The 16,728-nt window shown below is 36.2% G+C and overlaps 1 protein-coding gene and 1 pseudogene across 2 annotated transcripts in view; one reads left to right on the top strand and one right to left on the bottom strand.

Moving 5' to 3' along the window:
• The window catches only part of WDR64 (WD repeat domain 64), a 170,243-nt gene that overhangs the window by 13,484 nt on the left and 140,031 nt on the right, over positions 1–16,728 (bottom strand). For both annotated transcript variants that reach the window (XM_032644152.1, XM_032644145.1), the window contains 3 exons: positions 14,516–14,574; positions 11,402–11,511; positions 626–814 (listed from right to left, as the gene is read on the bottom strand). In XM_032644152.1, coding sequence (XP_032500043.1) covers positions 626–814; positions 11,402–11,511; positions 14,516–14,574 — 358 coding nt within the window. The remainder of the gene's footprint in view (positions 1–625; positions 815–11,401; positions 11,512–14,515; positions 14,575–16,728) is intronic.
• LOC116760380 lies at positions 14,723–15,459 on the top strand (annotated as a pseudogene).

Genomic DNA, 16,728 nt, shown 5'->3' with positions numbered 1-16,728 from the left:
TGACTTTCAACATGTTGGCTACTCCTTCTTAATGTTTTTCACTGTTTTTTTCTTCTTTGGCCTGCTCTTTACAGGCTATTTCTTGATTTCTTCCTCAGTTTTCTGGTTTTTTATTTTCTCACTCTATACACAGGACAGAAGTGACTTTTCCACATTGAAAATATTACTGTGCTGATGACACCAAAATCTTTACCTATAACTCTGACCTCTTTTGGGAGCTCCAAACAGATCTCACTGCTCATTAAATATATCCACTTGGAAGTCCCACAAACACCTCAGACTTAAACCTGTCCAACATCAAACTTACCACCTTTTTCTTCAGACCTGCTCTTGCCCTTAGGTATTCTGTCACAGTGATTTCCGTAAAGTTAAAAATCCTTACGTTGGCCCATAAAAGTCTTACTGTGCTTTGGCCCCTATAGACTTTTCTCATTTTATTTCCTACTATATCCTCCCTAATTACTCCCTGGACTCCAAGCCTTGAAAGACTAACATAGTCTTTCACTGTTTAGTGCCTTTGCTTAAGCAATTGCCTCTTTGGTCTTTGTTTGATTAAATCCTATGTGTCACAATATCATATAGTTTAATTTCATCTTCTCATCTAAGGGAAACCAAATTCTCTTACCTTTGCTGGTCAAATACCAGAGGATATTCATATTTTTGCTTCTTCTCTGTGAACTTGCTTTCTTCTTTTATTTCTATGGGATATTCATTAACGTCACAAGGCAAAATAAAATCACTTGTCTGTGATATTTCAAAGATTCTTCGCTGTCCAAAATATCCACAGTAATGACCATTGAGAGCATGCCAGATCCTGGGGAAAGGCAAAAGTAGGGAGAAGAACGTAACTGGAATTCAGTAGAAGTTATTCTGTTTATTAGATCATTTATGTAGATTTTCACTGGCCCAACAGGTATTTTAAACTTGGGTCCAGGACTCTTCCTATTAAATATATGGAGCTAATCATAACATAAACATTTTTATCAGTTAGAAATCTAATCTACAACAATTTTGGAAATGTCAATTTAAATCTATACTTAGGATAATCATTTATTAAACCCAGAAGACAAGAAATAGATTTTTCCCAAAATAACAACACTTGTTGTATAACCTCATCATGTTGACTTGTCAGTTGAATTAAGCTGTAGAATGGGTCATATCTCAGCTGTCTACTTTCTGTATCAGCATCAATAGAACTTATGAGAGGAGATAGCTACTAATGGTTTCACTCTTACCAAAATCATCTCAACATCCATCTACATTTCCTACTATTGTGGAAACACCATACTATTTTTTACAACTGAGTTCTGCAATAAAGTGGGAGAAGAAGTGGTTCTTTATACATACGCATTGTGTCACTCCAAGAAGTCCTTCTAAATAGCCCACATGATTTAAAGTCATACAGAATGTCATTAGCAGGAGTATGTGCTAATACGTAAATAAGACAAATAAATTATTGTTTGGCAGATCTTCTGTTTCTGTCTTGATTTCAAGCTTAAAATTTCATATGATGGAAACAATAATAATGTGCCTGCCTCAATGACCCAGAAGAAAAATAATAATCTAAATGAACAACCTAAATGAATTAGATTAAGAGAAGAATAATCGAAATGAATTAAGAGTAGACTCCACAAAGTACAAGTGGTATCCCAGATCAAAGAGGTAGGCACTGAGGAGTAGGTAAAACAGAGGTATCCAGTCAGGAAACCTCACACCTGACAGTGTCCTGAGAATGTACCATTCCTTCCATATTTCAATTCCCCAATGCTACATAGGTGTTTTCATGGACTTTCCAGAGGCTTGACCGAAGTGAAATGGACTAGCCCTTTCAACACAGAAGTTAGAGGGGTAAGGGACTAACTTTAGGGCAACCCTAAATTCATTCTTCTGGAGGCAAGGACTGAAGTAACATTTGGTCTCCTTGTTTTGTGGTGTTTCCTACTCCATGTGAAACTCTCCCAAGTGACTGATCCTCTCTCTCAGCCTGAATTTCTGAGCCTCAGATATGGACCCTTAGCCCTTTCTATCCTCTGTCCCAGAGCTAAGCTTTTATTATGCTTTTTCCTATTACAAAATCAACCTTTTTGACAAACAAGATTTAGAGTGTTAAAACTGCCTACTCCTTTAGAAAGTGGCAGCAAGTATTAGCAGAAGGACTTATTTATGAAGAGAACTGTATTCTGAGATAGCTACTAATAGAGCTAGGTTTTTTGAACTGAGTATTTAGGGATAACTTCACTTGAAGGAATTGTAAGAGTAATTTCTCCATGCCAAGGATAACTGGTTTGAGCAGGAAATGCTTATAACAACAGAAGTGTGCACACATGTAACATGGGGAGTGTGTGTGTGCGTGTTTGTGCATTACAGTGCCCAAGTAACACTTCTGATGACAGGTAGCTGAAAATAAGCTGGAGCAGAGACTCAAGGGACAGAGTTGTGGAAAATATCTATAATAATTACATGTAATTTTCATGTCAATTCATTTTTTCTATGAATAAAACTACAGATCTCCTCTTTGACAGAGCAAACAGTTCTGTTTGCCCTCAAATAAGACCTTACCCCAAAGATTCACCTTGAACTCAACATTTCTAAGTTTTTCATCTTTCCACATTGCAAATATTTTCCTTTTTTATTTTAGTGTCTCCTCTCTCAATGAATGGCACCAATATTCACCTAGTTTTATAATGCCAGGAGTCATTCTTGACATCTATCTCTTACCTTCTCTGTCAGTTAAAGTTCACATCTTCTGGATTTTACCTCCTAGATAGTTCTCAAATGCAAAATATTTATTCCCAGCACTGTTACCACTCCCCTAGTTCATGCCACTATATTCACCACAGACATCTAACTAGTCTCTTTGTTCTCACTTTTGCTGCTCCAAAATCCATTCTCCACACGTTTTTATTTTTTAAATGTAACTCAAATTATGTTAGTCACCCACTTAAAATCCTTTGGTGGCTATTTATTTCAAGGTGAAGATCCAAACCCTGAACAATGTCTGCTACATGCTACATGGACTTGTCCCTGTCTAAATCACCAGCCTCAAGCTCATACAGCTAGCTAAAATCTTTTGAATTTCAGACCAGAGTCATTCATGCAACATAAATTATTTCTTCCTTTTCATCTTCATTATGTTTAAACTCTCTAAAACACTTTGAAGCCTCTTTATCTCTCTTGGTCTTATGTAACTTTATGCCCTTAAAACGACAATTCATCATCATGATTTTTTAAATGTAATTAAAAAAAAATTATTTTATAATGATGTATAGTTGATTAACAATTTTGTGTTGGTTTCAGGTGTACAATAGAGTGATTCCGTTTTACATATACATGCATCTATTCTTTTTCAAATTATTTTCCCATTTAGGTTTTTACACAGTATTGGGCAGAGCTCCCTGTGCTATTAACTAGGTCCTTGTTGGTTACCTGTTTTGAATATAGCAGTGTGTACATATCAATCGCAAATTCCTGATCTATCCCTCCTCCCTCCCCTCTTCCCTGGTAACCAGAAGTTCATTCTCTAAGTCTGTGAGTCTGTTTCTGTTTTGTAAATAAGTTCATTGGTATTTTCTTTTTTTAGATTCTGCATGTAAGCAATATCATATGATATTTTTCTCTGTCTGACTTACTTCAGTTAGTATGATAATCTCCAGGTCCATCCATGTTGCTGCAAAAGGCATTATTTCTTTCTTTTTAATGGCTGAGTAATATTCCATTGTATATATGTACCACATCTTCTCTATCCATTCATCTGTCAATGGATATTTAGGTTGCTTCCATGTCTTGCCTATTGTAAACAGTGCTGCAATGAACACTGTGGTGCATGTATCCTTTCAGACCATGTTTTTCTCAGGATATATGCCCAGGAGTGGGATTGCTGGGTCATATGGTAGCTCAATTTTTAGTTTCTTCAGTAACCTCCTTACTGTTCTCTATAGTGGCTGTACCACTTTACATTCCCACCAACAGTGTAGGAGGGTTCCCTTTTCCCCTCTCCAGCATTTGCTATTTGTAGACTTTTTGATGATGGCCATTCTGACTGGTGTAAGGTGATATCTTATTGCAGTTTTGATTTACGTTTCTCTAATAATTAGTGATGCTGAGCATCTTTTCATGTACCTCTTGGCCATCTGTATGTCTTCTGTGGAGAAATGTCTATTTAGATCTTCTGCCCATTTTTTGATTGGTTTAATTTTTTTGATATTGAGCCACATGAGCTGTTTGCAAATTTTGGAGATTAATCTGTTGTCGGTCACATTGTTTACAAATATTTTCCCCCCCTTCTGTGGGTCATCTTATCATTTTGTTTATGTCTTCCTTTGGTGTTCAAAGCTTTTGAGTTTAATTAAGTCCCCCTTGTTTATGTTTTTTTCCATTACTCCAGGAGACATTGAAAAAGATATTGCTGTGATTTATGTCAAAGAGTGTTCTGCCTATATTTTCCTCTGAGAGTTTTATAGTATCCAGTCTTATATTTAGCTCTTTAATCCATTTGGGGTTTATTTTTGTATATGGTGTTAAAGAAAATTCTAATTTTTCACATGTAGCTGTCCAGTTTTCCCAGAACCATGTATTGAAGAGACTGTCTTTTCTCCATTGTATATTCTTGCCTCCTTTTTTATAGGTTAATAGACCATAGGTGCATGGGTTTAGTTCTGGGCTTTCTATCCTGTTACATTGATCTATATTTCTGTTTTTGTGCCAGTACCATATGTGTTGATTACTGTATCTTTGTAGTATAGTCTGAATTCAGGGAGCCTGATTCCTCCAGCTCCATTTTTCTTTCTCAAAATTGCTTTGGCTATTTGGGGTCTTTTGTGTCTCCATACAAATTATAAGATTTTTTGTTCTAGTTCTGTGAAAAATGCCATTGGTGATTTGACAGGTATTGCACTGAATCTGTAGATTGCTTTGGGTAGTATAGTCATTTTGACAATATTGATTCTTCCAATCCAAGAACATGGGATATCTTTCCATCTGATTGTGTCATCTTCAGTTTCTTTCATCAGCATCTTTTAGTTTTCAGAGTACAGGTCTTTTGCAGGTTTATTTTTAGGTATTTTATTCTTTTGGAAGCGATGGTAGATGGGATTGTTTCCTTAATTTCTCTTTCTGATCTTTTGTTGTTAGTAGAAATGAAACAGATTTCTGTGTATTTATTTTGTGTCCTGCAACTTTACTGAATTCATTGATGAGTTCTACTAGTTTTCTGATAGTTTCTTTAGGATTTTCTATGTATAGTATCATGTCATCTGCAAACAGTGACAGTTTTACTTCTTCTTTTCCAATTTGGATTTTCTTTATTTCTTTTTCTTCTCTGGTTGCCATGGCTAGGATCTCCAAAACTATGTTGAACAAAAGTGGAGAGAGTGGACATCCTTGTATTATTCCTGATCTTAGAGGAAAGGCTTTCAGCTTTTCACCATTGAATATGATGTTAGCTGTAGGTTTGTCATATATGGCCTTTATTATGTTGAGGTAGGTTCCCTCTATGCCCATTTTCTGGAGAGTTTTTATCATAAATGGGTGTTGAATTTTGTCAAAAGCTTTTTCTGCATCTATTGAGATGATCATATGGATTTTATTCTTCAATTCATTGATGTGGTGTATCTCACTGATTGATTTGCGGTTATTGAAAAATCCTTGAAGCTCTGGAATAAATCCAGCTTGATCATGATGTATGATCCTTTTTATGTATTGTTGGATTATGTTTGCTAGTATTTTGTTGAGGATTTTTGCATGTATGTTCATCAGTGTTATTGGTGTGTAATTTTCTTTTCTTGTGGTAACTGTCTGGTTTTGGTATCAGGGTGATGGTGACTCATAGAATGAGTTTGGGGTGTCCCTTCCTCTGAAATTTTTTGGAATAGTTTCAGAAGGATAGTTGTTAACTCTTCTCTAAATGTTTGATAGGATTCATCTCTGAAGCCATCTGTTCTTGGACTTTGTTGGAAGTTTTAAAATCACAGTTGCAATTTCAGTACTTGTGATTGGTCTGTTCATATTTTCTATTTCTTCCTGATTCAGTCTTGGGAGATTGTACCTCTCTAAGAATTTGTCCATTTCTTCTAGGTTGTCCATATTTTTGGCATATAGTTGCTGGTACTAGTCTCTTACCATCCTTTGATTTCTGTGGTGTCCGTTGTAACTTTTCCTTTTTCATTTCTAATTTTATTGATTTGAGCCCTCTCCCTCTTTTTCTTGATGGGTCTGGCTAAAGCTTTATCAATTTTGTTTATCTTTTCAAAGAAGCAGCTTTTAGTTTCATTGATTTTTTTCTATTCTTTTCTTCATCTTTATTTTATTTATTTCTGCTCTGGTCTTTATGATTTCTGTCCTTTTACTAACTTTGGGTTTTGTTTGTTTTTCTTTCTCCAGTTGCTTTACATGTAAGGTTAGGTGGTTTGTTTAAGATTTTTCTTGTTTCCTGAGGTACAATTTTATTGCTATAAACTTCCCTCTTATAACTGCTTTTGCTGCATCCCATATGTTTTGGATCATCATGTTTTCATTTTCATTTGTCTCTGGGTATATTTTGGTTTTCTCTTTGATTTCTTCAGTGATCCATTGGTTGTTTAGAAGCATATTGTTTAGGCTCCACTTTTTTTTTAATAGTTTTTTTCTTGTAGTTGATTTCTAATCTCATAGCATTGTGATTGGAAAAGATGCTTAATATGATTTCAATTTTCTTAAATTTTTTGAGGTTTGCTTTATGGCCCAGCATGTGATCTATCCAGGAGAATATTCCATGAGCACTTGGAAAGAATGTGTATTCTGCTGCTTTCAGATGGAATGCTCTATAAATATCAGTTAAGTTCATCTGTTCTAATGTGTCATTTAAGGCCTGTGTTCCTTATTGATTTTCTGTCTGGATGATCTGTTCATTGATGAAAGCGGGGTGTTAAATTTCCCCAGTATTATTGTGTTGCTGTTGATTTCTCCTTTTATGGCTATTAGCATTTGCCTTATATATTGAGGTGCTCCTATGTTGGGTGCATATATATTTACAATTGTTATGTCTTCTTCTTGGATTGATCTCTTGATCATTATGTAGTGTCTGTCTTTGTCTCTTTTAACAGTTTTTATTTTAAGTCTATTTTTTCTGATATGAGTATTACTACTCCAACTTTATTTGATTTCCATTTGCATGGAATACATTTTTCCATCCCTCACTTTCAGTCTGTATGTGTCCTTGATCTGAAATGGGTCTCTTGAAGACAGCATATATGCATGTCTTGTTTTTGTATACATTCAGCCAACTTATGTCTTTTGGTTGGAGCATTTAATCCATTTACATTCTAGGTAATTATTGAAATATATTTCTTATTGCCATTTTGTTAATTGTTTTGAATTTGCTTTCATAGGTCTTTTTTCTTCCCTTCCTCTTTTGGTCTCTTCTCTTGTGATTTGATAACTAACTTTACTGTCATGTTTAGATTCCTTTTTCTTTTTTTTGTGTGTATATATTGTAGATATTTTGTTTGCAGTTACCATCAGGTTTTGATAAAGCAGTCTCTATATAAATAAGTTTTAAGTTATTGGTCTCTTAAATTTCAGATACGTTTCCAATATTCTGCATTTGTACTCTCTTCTTATCACAATTGCTGGTTTTGATATACTGTTAGGCAGGCCAAAAATTTCATTCAGGTTTTTCATAACACTGAACGAACTTTTTGGCCAAGCCAATATTTGTGTGTGGATGATTTCCTACCTTTACTGCATGTTTGCCTTTACTGGTGAACTTTCCATTCATAATTTTCTTGTTTCTAGTTGTGGCCTTTTCTTTTCTGCCTAGAGAAGTTCCCTTAGCATTTCTGTAAAGCTGGTTTGGTCATGCTGAATTCTCTTAGCTTTTTGTAAAGCTTTATTTCTCCATCATGTCTGAACAAGAGCCTTGCTGGGTAGTTTTCTTGGTTGTAGGTTCTTCCCTTTCATCACTTTAAATATATCATGCCACTCCCTTCTGGTCTGCAGAATTTCTGCTGAGAAATCAGCCAATAACCTTATGGAAGTTCCCTTGTACATTATTTGTTGTTTTTCCCTTGTTGCTTTTAATACTTTCTCTTTATTTTTAATTTTTGTTAGTTTGATTCATATGTGTCTCGGCATGTTCCTCCTTGAGTTCTTCCTGCCTGGGACTCTCTGCACTTCCTGGACTTGGGTGACTCTTCTCTTTCTCATGTTAGGGAAGTTTTCAGCTACTGTCTCTTCAAATATTTTTCAGGCCCTTTCTCTCTTCTTCTGGGACCCCTATAATGTGAATGTTGGTGAGTTTAATGTTGTCCCAGAGGTCTCTTAAACTGTCCTCATGTCTTTTCATTCTTTTTTCTATATTCTATTCTACAACAATTTCCACTATTTTCTCTTCCAGCTCACTTATCCATTCTTCTGCCTCAGTTGTTCTGTTATTGATTCCTTCTAGTGTATTTTTCATTTCAGTTACTGTATTGTTCCTCTCTGTTTGTTCTTAAGTTCTTTGAGGTCTTTGTTAAACATTTCTTCTATCTTCTGTCTCTGTGCCTCTACTCTTTTTTCTGAGATCTTGGATCATCTTTACTGTCATTACTCTGAATTCTTTTTCAGGTAGATTGCCTATCTCCATTTCACTTAGTTGCTCTTCTGGGGTTTTATCTTATTCCTTCTTCTGGGACAGAGTCCTCTGTCATCTCATTTTGTCCAACTTTCTGTGATTGTGGTTTCCATTCTTCAGGCTGCAGTGTTGTAGTTCTTCTTGCTTCTGCTGTCTGCCCTCTTGTGGATAAGGCTGTCTAAGAGGCTTGTGCAGGCTTCCTGGTGAGAGGGACTTGGACCTGCCCACTAGTGGGTGGAGCTGGGTCTTGTCCCTCTGGTGGGCAGGGCCTTGTCAAGCAGTGTGTTTATCAGGTGGCTGTTTTATCAGGAAGACTTTAAGTGACCTGTGTGCTGATGGTTCAGGTTGTATTCCCATCATGTTGGTTGTTTGGCCTGAAGCATCCCAGCAATGGATCCCACAGGCTGTTGGGTGGGGCCAGGTCTTGTTGAGAAAATGGTAGCCTCCAAGAGGGCTCACACCAATGAGTACTCACCTGAACTGTTGCCATCAGTGTCCTTGTCCCTGAAGTGAGCCATAGCCAGCCCCCACCTCTAATAGTAGCAGGTAAGTCTGGCCCAGTCTCTTATGATTTCACCACTTTTTCCCTGGGTCCTGGTACACATGAAGCCCTGTGTGCACCCTCCAAGAGTGGAGTTTCTGTTTCCACCATCCTGTGGAATTCCTGTGATCAAACCCCACTAGCCTTCAAAGCCAAATTCTCTGGGGGCTCGTCCTTCCATTGCCAGACACCCAGGCTGGGGAGCTTGACATGGTGCTCAGAACTTTCACTCCGTGGGAGAATTTCTGTGATATAATTATTTTCCAGTTTGTGGGTCACCCACTTGGAGTGTATGGGATTGATTTTATCATGATTGCACCCCTCCTACCATCTTGTTGTGGCTTTTTTTTTGTCTTTGGATGTAAGGTGTCTTTTTTGGTAGGTTCCAGCTTTTTTTCTTGGTGTTTGTTCAGCAGTTAGTTGTAATTTTGATGTTTCTGTAAGAAGGGAACTTACATCCTTCTTCTCTGCTGTCTTGTCTCCTCCTCCTCATTATCATGATTTTAAGACATTTTAATATGTAGCAATCTGTCTCAATAATGATCATAAAATTTCCTTTTTCTTTATGTATATGTGTATGTATTTTTAGCATTTTGTGTATGTATAGTTAGTATTACTAGGCAATTAAAAACAAGTAGGCTTTGTAGAGCATGGCCATTATAGTTATTAATACTGAGGTAGTAGACATTAAAAGTACTCATTAGAAGCAAAAAAAAATTTTGTAACTATGTATGGTGACAAATATTAACTAGACTTATTGTAATCATTTCACAGTATATACATATATTGAAACACTATGTTGTACACCTGAAACTAATATAATGTTTTATATAAATTATACCTCAATTTTAAAAAAGAAAGCTGATCCTGAAGGGAAGCTCTCTAGAGGATGTAATTGATTACAGTCCTAGTAAATCATCTCTGTTTGCTCCAATTGCAGCACTGTGCTCACCCCTCTGAAGCAGGTGAAGCAACCAAGGAAGAAAAGAACCATAAAAACAAGTAGGCTTTGTAATATCAATCACATTGTCATTGAAACAATTAGCTCACTTTCACTTTTCTCAGTATTAGTTGTTCTTTCCTATGATTTTTTTTAATGACTTCTGATCCTATGTATCCTATGGTCTTCTCTGGGCTTGGGTCTATCTCTTAGCTACCCATATTGCTTAATGATTTGAGATAATTCTGTAAGAACACTTGTATTGAAAGTATCTATTATCCTTTTAATGTTGATGAGCATGGCATCTCATTTCCTTGGGTGTGGAAAAGAATTGCAAATCAGTGGTTACCTTCTCAAAGCCCTTTTGTGTTATGTTTTGTTTGTTTATTTATTTTAATCAAGATTGCTTTTATGATGCTAGAGAGGGTGTGAAGTAAAGGGAACCCTCTTGCACTGTTTGTGGGAATGTAAATTGACACAGCCACTATGGAGAGCAGTATGGAGGTTCCTTAAAGAACTAAAAATAGAACTACCATATGGCACAGCAATCCCAATACTGGGCATATACCCTGAGAAAACCATAATTCAAAAAGAGACATGTACCACAATGTCCATTGCAGCACTATTTACAACAGCCAGGACATGGAAACAACCTAAGTGTCCATTGACAGATGAATGGATAAAGAAGATGTGGCACATATATACAATGGAATATTACTCAGCCATAAAAAAAATGAAATTGAGTTTTTTGTAATGAGGTGGATGGACCTAGAGTCTGTCATACAGAGTGAAGTCAGAAAGAGAAAAACAAATACCATATGTTAACACATATATATGGGATCTAAGAAAAAAAAGTGGTTCTAATGAACCTAAGGGCAGACAGGAATAAAGACGCAGATGTAGAGAATGGACTTGAGGACACAGGGAGGGGGAAAGGTAAGCTGGGACGAAGTGAGAGAGTAGCATTGACATATACATACTATACCACATGTATAATAGCTAGTGGGAAGCAGCTGCATAGCACAGGGAGATCAGCTAGGTGCTTTGTGACCACCTAGAGGGGTGGAATAGGGAGGGAGGGAGGGAGACGCAAGAGGGAGGGGATATGGAGATATATGTATGTGTATAGCTGATTCACTTTGTTATACACCAGAAACTAACATAACATTGTAAAGCAATTATACTCCAATAAAATTGTTAAAAATAAAATAAAATAAAATGTTTGTTTTCTCCAGAAAAAAAAAAAGATTACATTTATGGTATATACTCAAACTTTAGCTTAAAATCCTTTACCTCTCACACCCTGAATTCACTATATGAAGGTCCATACCTCACTGAACCATCGATGGAGGCAGTCAGCACCACTTGTTTGTCTTCTACATAGGTTATTTGAGTAATTTCTAAAGAATGAGCACGCCAGGACAGCAGCTGTTTGACTTTCTAGAGCAACAATAAAGCATATCTCATGTAATAAGTATGTACTGATTCAAATTCAATCTTGAGCAAAAAAACGTTAATCATTAAAGAGCTAAGCTAATGAATGAATGGTGTGGACATCTGCACAAGACAATGAAATGCCCACCCCAGTTATCTCTTCTTTTTCTTGTTGAGGTACCAAAAATTCTATTTATAGATATTTGTTAATCTATACATATCCCTGGGACAGGAACTATCTTACATCTTTAGCAACTTATCATTTAATTGAGGATTAGCAATTCATTTAGTTGAGGATAAACAGATGACTAGATGAAAGAAATGTCTTAGTAGAAGTGTTGCGGGGGTTGGGCGGGGGGACTGAAAGATATAATAAGGAGCAGGAGAAAGCAGAGTTAAAGAGGAAGGCCAAAGGTGAGATTGGCAAGAAGACTTTTCCTATTTCCAAATTTTATCCAAAGATCCCTGGCTAATTGTTTTTGTTTGTTTGTTTTGTTTTGTTTTTGTTTTGGTGGTGACGGTGGGGTATATATGATAATTATATACCACAAGGAATTAATAAAAGGAATGGGCCCAGCTCATTCTCTCTCAAAGACATCTTGAGGCTTGATTGGTATGTTCCTTCAGGATGTGACTTATCCTCAACTTTAGAGCCTCTAAATGGACTCTAGAAGAAAATTTTAAACTGTGTGAACTAGAGCTGTCAACTGGGGAGCTTCCTCTGCAGTAATATCCCTGTAAAATATGTTCCCTCTCTATCACTGATGAACCCAAACTAAGATATTACTTCCTCCTGCTCATCTACGTGGGAGCTAGAATTCTGGCAGCTTAGAGTTCTATAAGGCCTGAATTCATTTGGACTTTAACATAGGTTAGGCAAAATTTCTCCTAAATTTCTTGACCTTCTGATTCAATTCCATGTTCCTAGAGAACCAGGGTAAAATCTGCATTCTTCTACTTATTTTCTTAAAGCTTTTCAAGAACATTTGGTCATCCAAAGGTTCTTTCCCTGCCTTGGGATGGGATCCTCTAAGGCAAGTATTTCAATAATATGGACCACATCTATAGTAAGAAATACATTTTACTTCATGACCCAGTAAACACATGCAATACCTGCACATGCATCTGAAACAAGTTTCAGTAACCTTTACAAAGGATACTTAACCTTATTATGTATACTGATATTGTCTATTCTATTCTATTGTATTCATTCCACTCCATTCTCTTCTATTTTCATAAAAATGCTGCTTGCCACTTATTAAATTGATTTGATGACTCCCCCTAGTGGATCACATCCTGTAATTGGAAAAACACTGGTCTAAGACTTTTTTCTGTAGGCATGTGAATATAATCATGTATTACTTCCCTTTCTGTGGATAGGTTTTGACTACCCTATCTTTAGACTATCGGTATTCCATGGAGCATCTTTTAAACGGTACTGTTGCAAGAGAACCAGATTAACCTCTGATTTATAGACTGACATTTTCACTATAGTTGTAATCTATAACTGAATCTTGTTCAATGCATGGTACATATTAGTGTATGTAATAATGAGGCATCTTATGACCAGATTCTGTTATATATTTAAAAATAAGCAGCCAGATAGAAATTGGAAAATCGCATTGTCCAAATAAAGAAAACGTTGAAATGAGGTTGAATAGGGAACAATTTAAACACATTATTAAAATAGATTCTCTTTTAAATTGGTGAAAATGCTTTAAAATCAATTCCACTATTATTCTAATTCAATATTAATACATAACTTTGTTTTAAAGATTTTCTCTGAATTTTGAAAGGTCTTGATTGCCAGTTTGTAGGAAGTCCGTTTGCAAAAATGTAGGTTTTGAATTGTATTTTTTATCTGCTCAAATTAATAGAATACTGATAATCATCATGAGTAAGAGAAAACAGTTAGATAACCCTCTACTCATAGATGGTTCAAGCATATGATTGTTTTTGTTCCGCTCATAGCATGCCTTATAGTTGAAACAGTAAGTTGAAACTTATCGTTTTCCATTTGCTAGCTGTATGTGTTAGATATGGAAAGAGCATTAGATTAGAGGACTAGAACCCTGGTTCTGGCCCTGACTTCATCATTAACTGTGATGTGATCCCAGGCAGGCCACTCTGATTTCCCCTCTGCAAATTGAAGATAATCATACTAAAGCTAAATATCTGAACATTATAAAAATAATAATTGGTTCTTGGAAACAGAAAGAAAACTCCATAGATCAAATGAAATAATGTTTGAAACAATAACCATTCTAAAAAACTCTGCAGGAATCCTATCCTAATCCATGTATCCATATGTTAGTATTAATAGCAATAATCCAAAACCAAAACATTATTATTTAAGTAAATATTTAGCTTTTGGATTTGAAGTATTAACTTTAAGGGAAATAAGCCTATGATAAAATAGTGCTTCTTTGTTGTACTCTTTAATTAGTGTTTAGTTTTTATAATATATGTAGGTATATTTGCATATCCACATACACACAAGAAGTGCATATTTAAATGGTTAACAAATAAGGATGTTGACATTTACACTGCATTAACACTAAAAATAAAATAGTATATATTTAATTATAAGGATGATTTAGACTAGAGGGGAAGAAGAGTTTCTTAAAAATAATAATGTCTGGGAACTAGGCTGGGCTTGAAAGGAAAGGTTATGGAACTTTCTTCTATGAAGTTGTATAAGATATAGACAATGACTGGAGGACTAGATGATGTATGAATTCTTTTAAGCTCTCGATTTCCACATAGACTCTAACAAATAAGTCAAAACATGAAACAGATGCAGAGTGACTAGTGGCTGGTTTGCTCCTCACTTATTCATCCCCTATTTTCTCCAGTACACCATTGTTATTTGCCATATAGCTTAAGTTTCAATAGTAGTATATATGACTTGAGAATAGGCAGTTGTGTCTTGTATTTCTATCTTTTGTGGTGTCTAGCACAGAGAAATGCTCAATTGATTCATTAATTAAACTAAAACTAAAGTTCTTACCTTTTCATCATGAGGTGGATCCAGGAAGGAACTAATACTGCAAAGGATAACGTGTCCTTCTGTGTGAAATTTAAACATTGGAATTTTTAATTAGATATTCTGTTGTCTAAGTAGATACTATTCAGACTTGTTTTGAATCAGGCATTTAAAATGGTAAATAAAATAGTATCTGAGAGGTGCAGTGGCGGCAGCTGCAGCAGGGACGCGAGCAAGGCAGTGACCATGTGGGAAGTGTTCTCACTCTTGGGAAGCTGCTGGGCACCGTTGCTGCACTGAACATGGTCCTGTGCCTGCTCTGAGTGTTCTTAGCGATGGCCTGAAAATCTGGTGGTGCCAGCCACTCGGAGCAAATCCACAACCTCCACAAAAATGGAATCATCAAGACAAAGTATTTGAAGTAATGCTGGCCACAGACCACTCCCACTATGCAAGATGAAACCCTTATATGGATTCTCCACAATCAATAGGGTTCCAAGCAAAAATCAGTGCTCCACACATGTATGCATATGCACTTGTACTTCTATTTGATTAATTGCATGAAGGAGCTAAAGCTTTTGATGTAGAATATGGAAGTGGAATTCTTACTTCATGTTTTGCATGAAGTTGGATCTAGTGGAAAAGTCATAGGAATTGATCACATTAAAGAGCTAGTAGATTATCCAATGGTTTTGTTTTCAGGGAGAGTGCAACTGGTTGTGGGAGATGGAAGAATGGAGTATGCTGAAGAAACCCTGTATGATGTTATTCGTGTAGGAGCTGCAACCCCAGTTGTGACCCAGGCTCTAATAGACCAGTTAAAGCCTGGTGGAAGATTGATATTACCGGTTGGTCCTGCAGGTGGAAACCAGATGTTGGAACAGTGTGACAAGCTACAAGATGGCAGTGATATACATGGCTTTAACAGATTAAAAAAAACAAAAACAAAAACCCTCACAGTGGTCTAGGGACGAACTGCTGCTTTTTAGCAACATCAGCTTGACCTGTATATAATATTACAGTGGATTGCTCACCTCAGTCCTTAAAGCTTTTTGAAAATCAACAGCATCACAGCTTGTTTTGGGCATTCATACACTATTTTCAGCATGAAAATGTGTGGTTTTGTGGGATTTCTAATCCTTCAAAGAGGCACAGAAGCCAAACTGGTAGAAGAAGGATGCTAAGTATAAATTTGTGTATTATTACTTTAACATGCCCACATTTTACTTTACATATTAAAAGGAGGGGTTCTGCAAAGTGGAAAACTTAGTTTGTGAATTGATTTTGAGGAGTGGTTTTTCTTTTCTTAGACACTTAGTTCTGTTCTGATGTGAATTTATCAGATTGCTTTTGTGTATCAGATAACACCACCATTCACAAGTTAAGTTTCTTGGATTTTGGATATCTGTTCAATGCTACTAAGAAAATAGAGATGAGCTCCCTTTTTAAAGCTTTTGACGTGGTGTCATAGAATGGCATGTTGTAGATACAATCAGCTGCTCTGTTACCTTAAAACTAAGCATTTATAAATATTAAAACTTAAGAAGATGGCAGGTGATTTCCTTTAAAACAGCTGTTCAGATTGGACATACTTGTCATAGGTCTTTCTTTAAAAGTTATAGGAGACTTGTAGCTCAGTATTGTTTTCTCTGTTTCTAATTTGCTGCTGATAATGTATATGGATTTAACATGCGGTGTAAGCTGCGTCCTAGTTACTGAACAGTTTATGCAGTGCTGCTTTGCCAAGTAAAGTCAAAAGTGAAAGAGGCAAAAAAAGAAAAAATTGAATCTGAGAAACCAGAAATGAAAGGCGAAGTTTCATGTCAATTTTTACATGGAGAAATTCCTTTTCATTTCTAGCTTAATAAGTCATAATGTTTTGCCTCATACACTCAAAGTTGTTGTAAACATCAGGGTAGATGAAAGAGAAATGAATACACCACTACCAAATGGAGTCCAAGCTGTTATGGACACACAAATCCTACAATCCAAATGATAGCTACAAAAATTAGATTTAAAAAAGCAACAATGACTACACTGAGCATCATATTCAAACTGCAGAAAATCAAATATAAAGAAATAATCTTCAGGGACTTCCCTAGTGGCGCAGTGGTTAAGAATCTGCCTGCCAATGCAGGGGACATGGGTTCGAGCCCTGGTCCGGAAAAATCCCACATGCCGTGGAGCAACTAAGCCCGTGCACCACAACTACTGATCCTCTGCTCTAGAGCCCACGA

Source organism: Phocoena sinus, chromosome 1 (assembly GCF_008692025.1).
Source record: "Phocoena sinus isolate mPhoSin1 chromosome 1, mPhoSin1.pri, whole genome shotgun sequence".
Taxonomy (NCBI): Eukaryota; Metazoa; Chordata; class Mammalia; order Artiodactyla; family Phocoenidae; genus Phocoena; species Phocoena sinus.
This window is presented reverse-complemented; position numbering and strand designations above follow the sequence as displayed.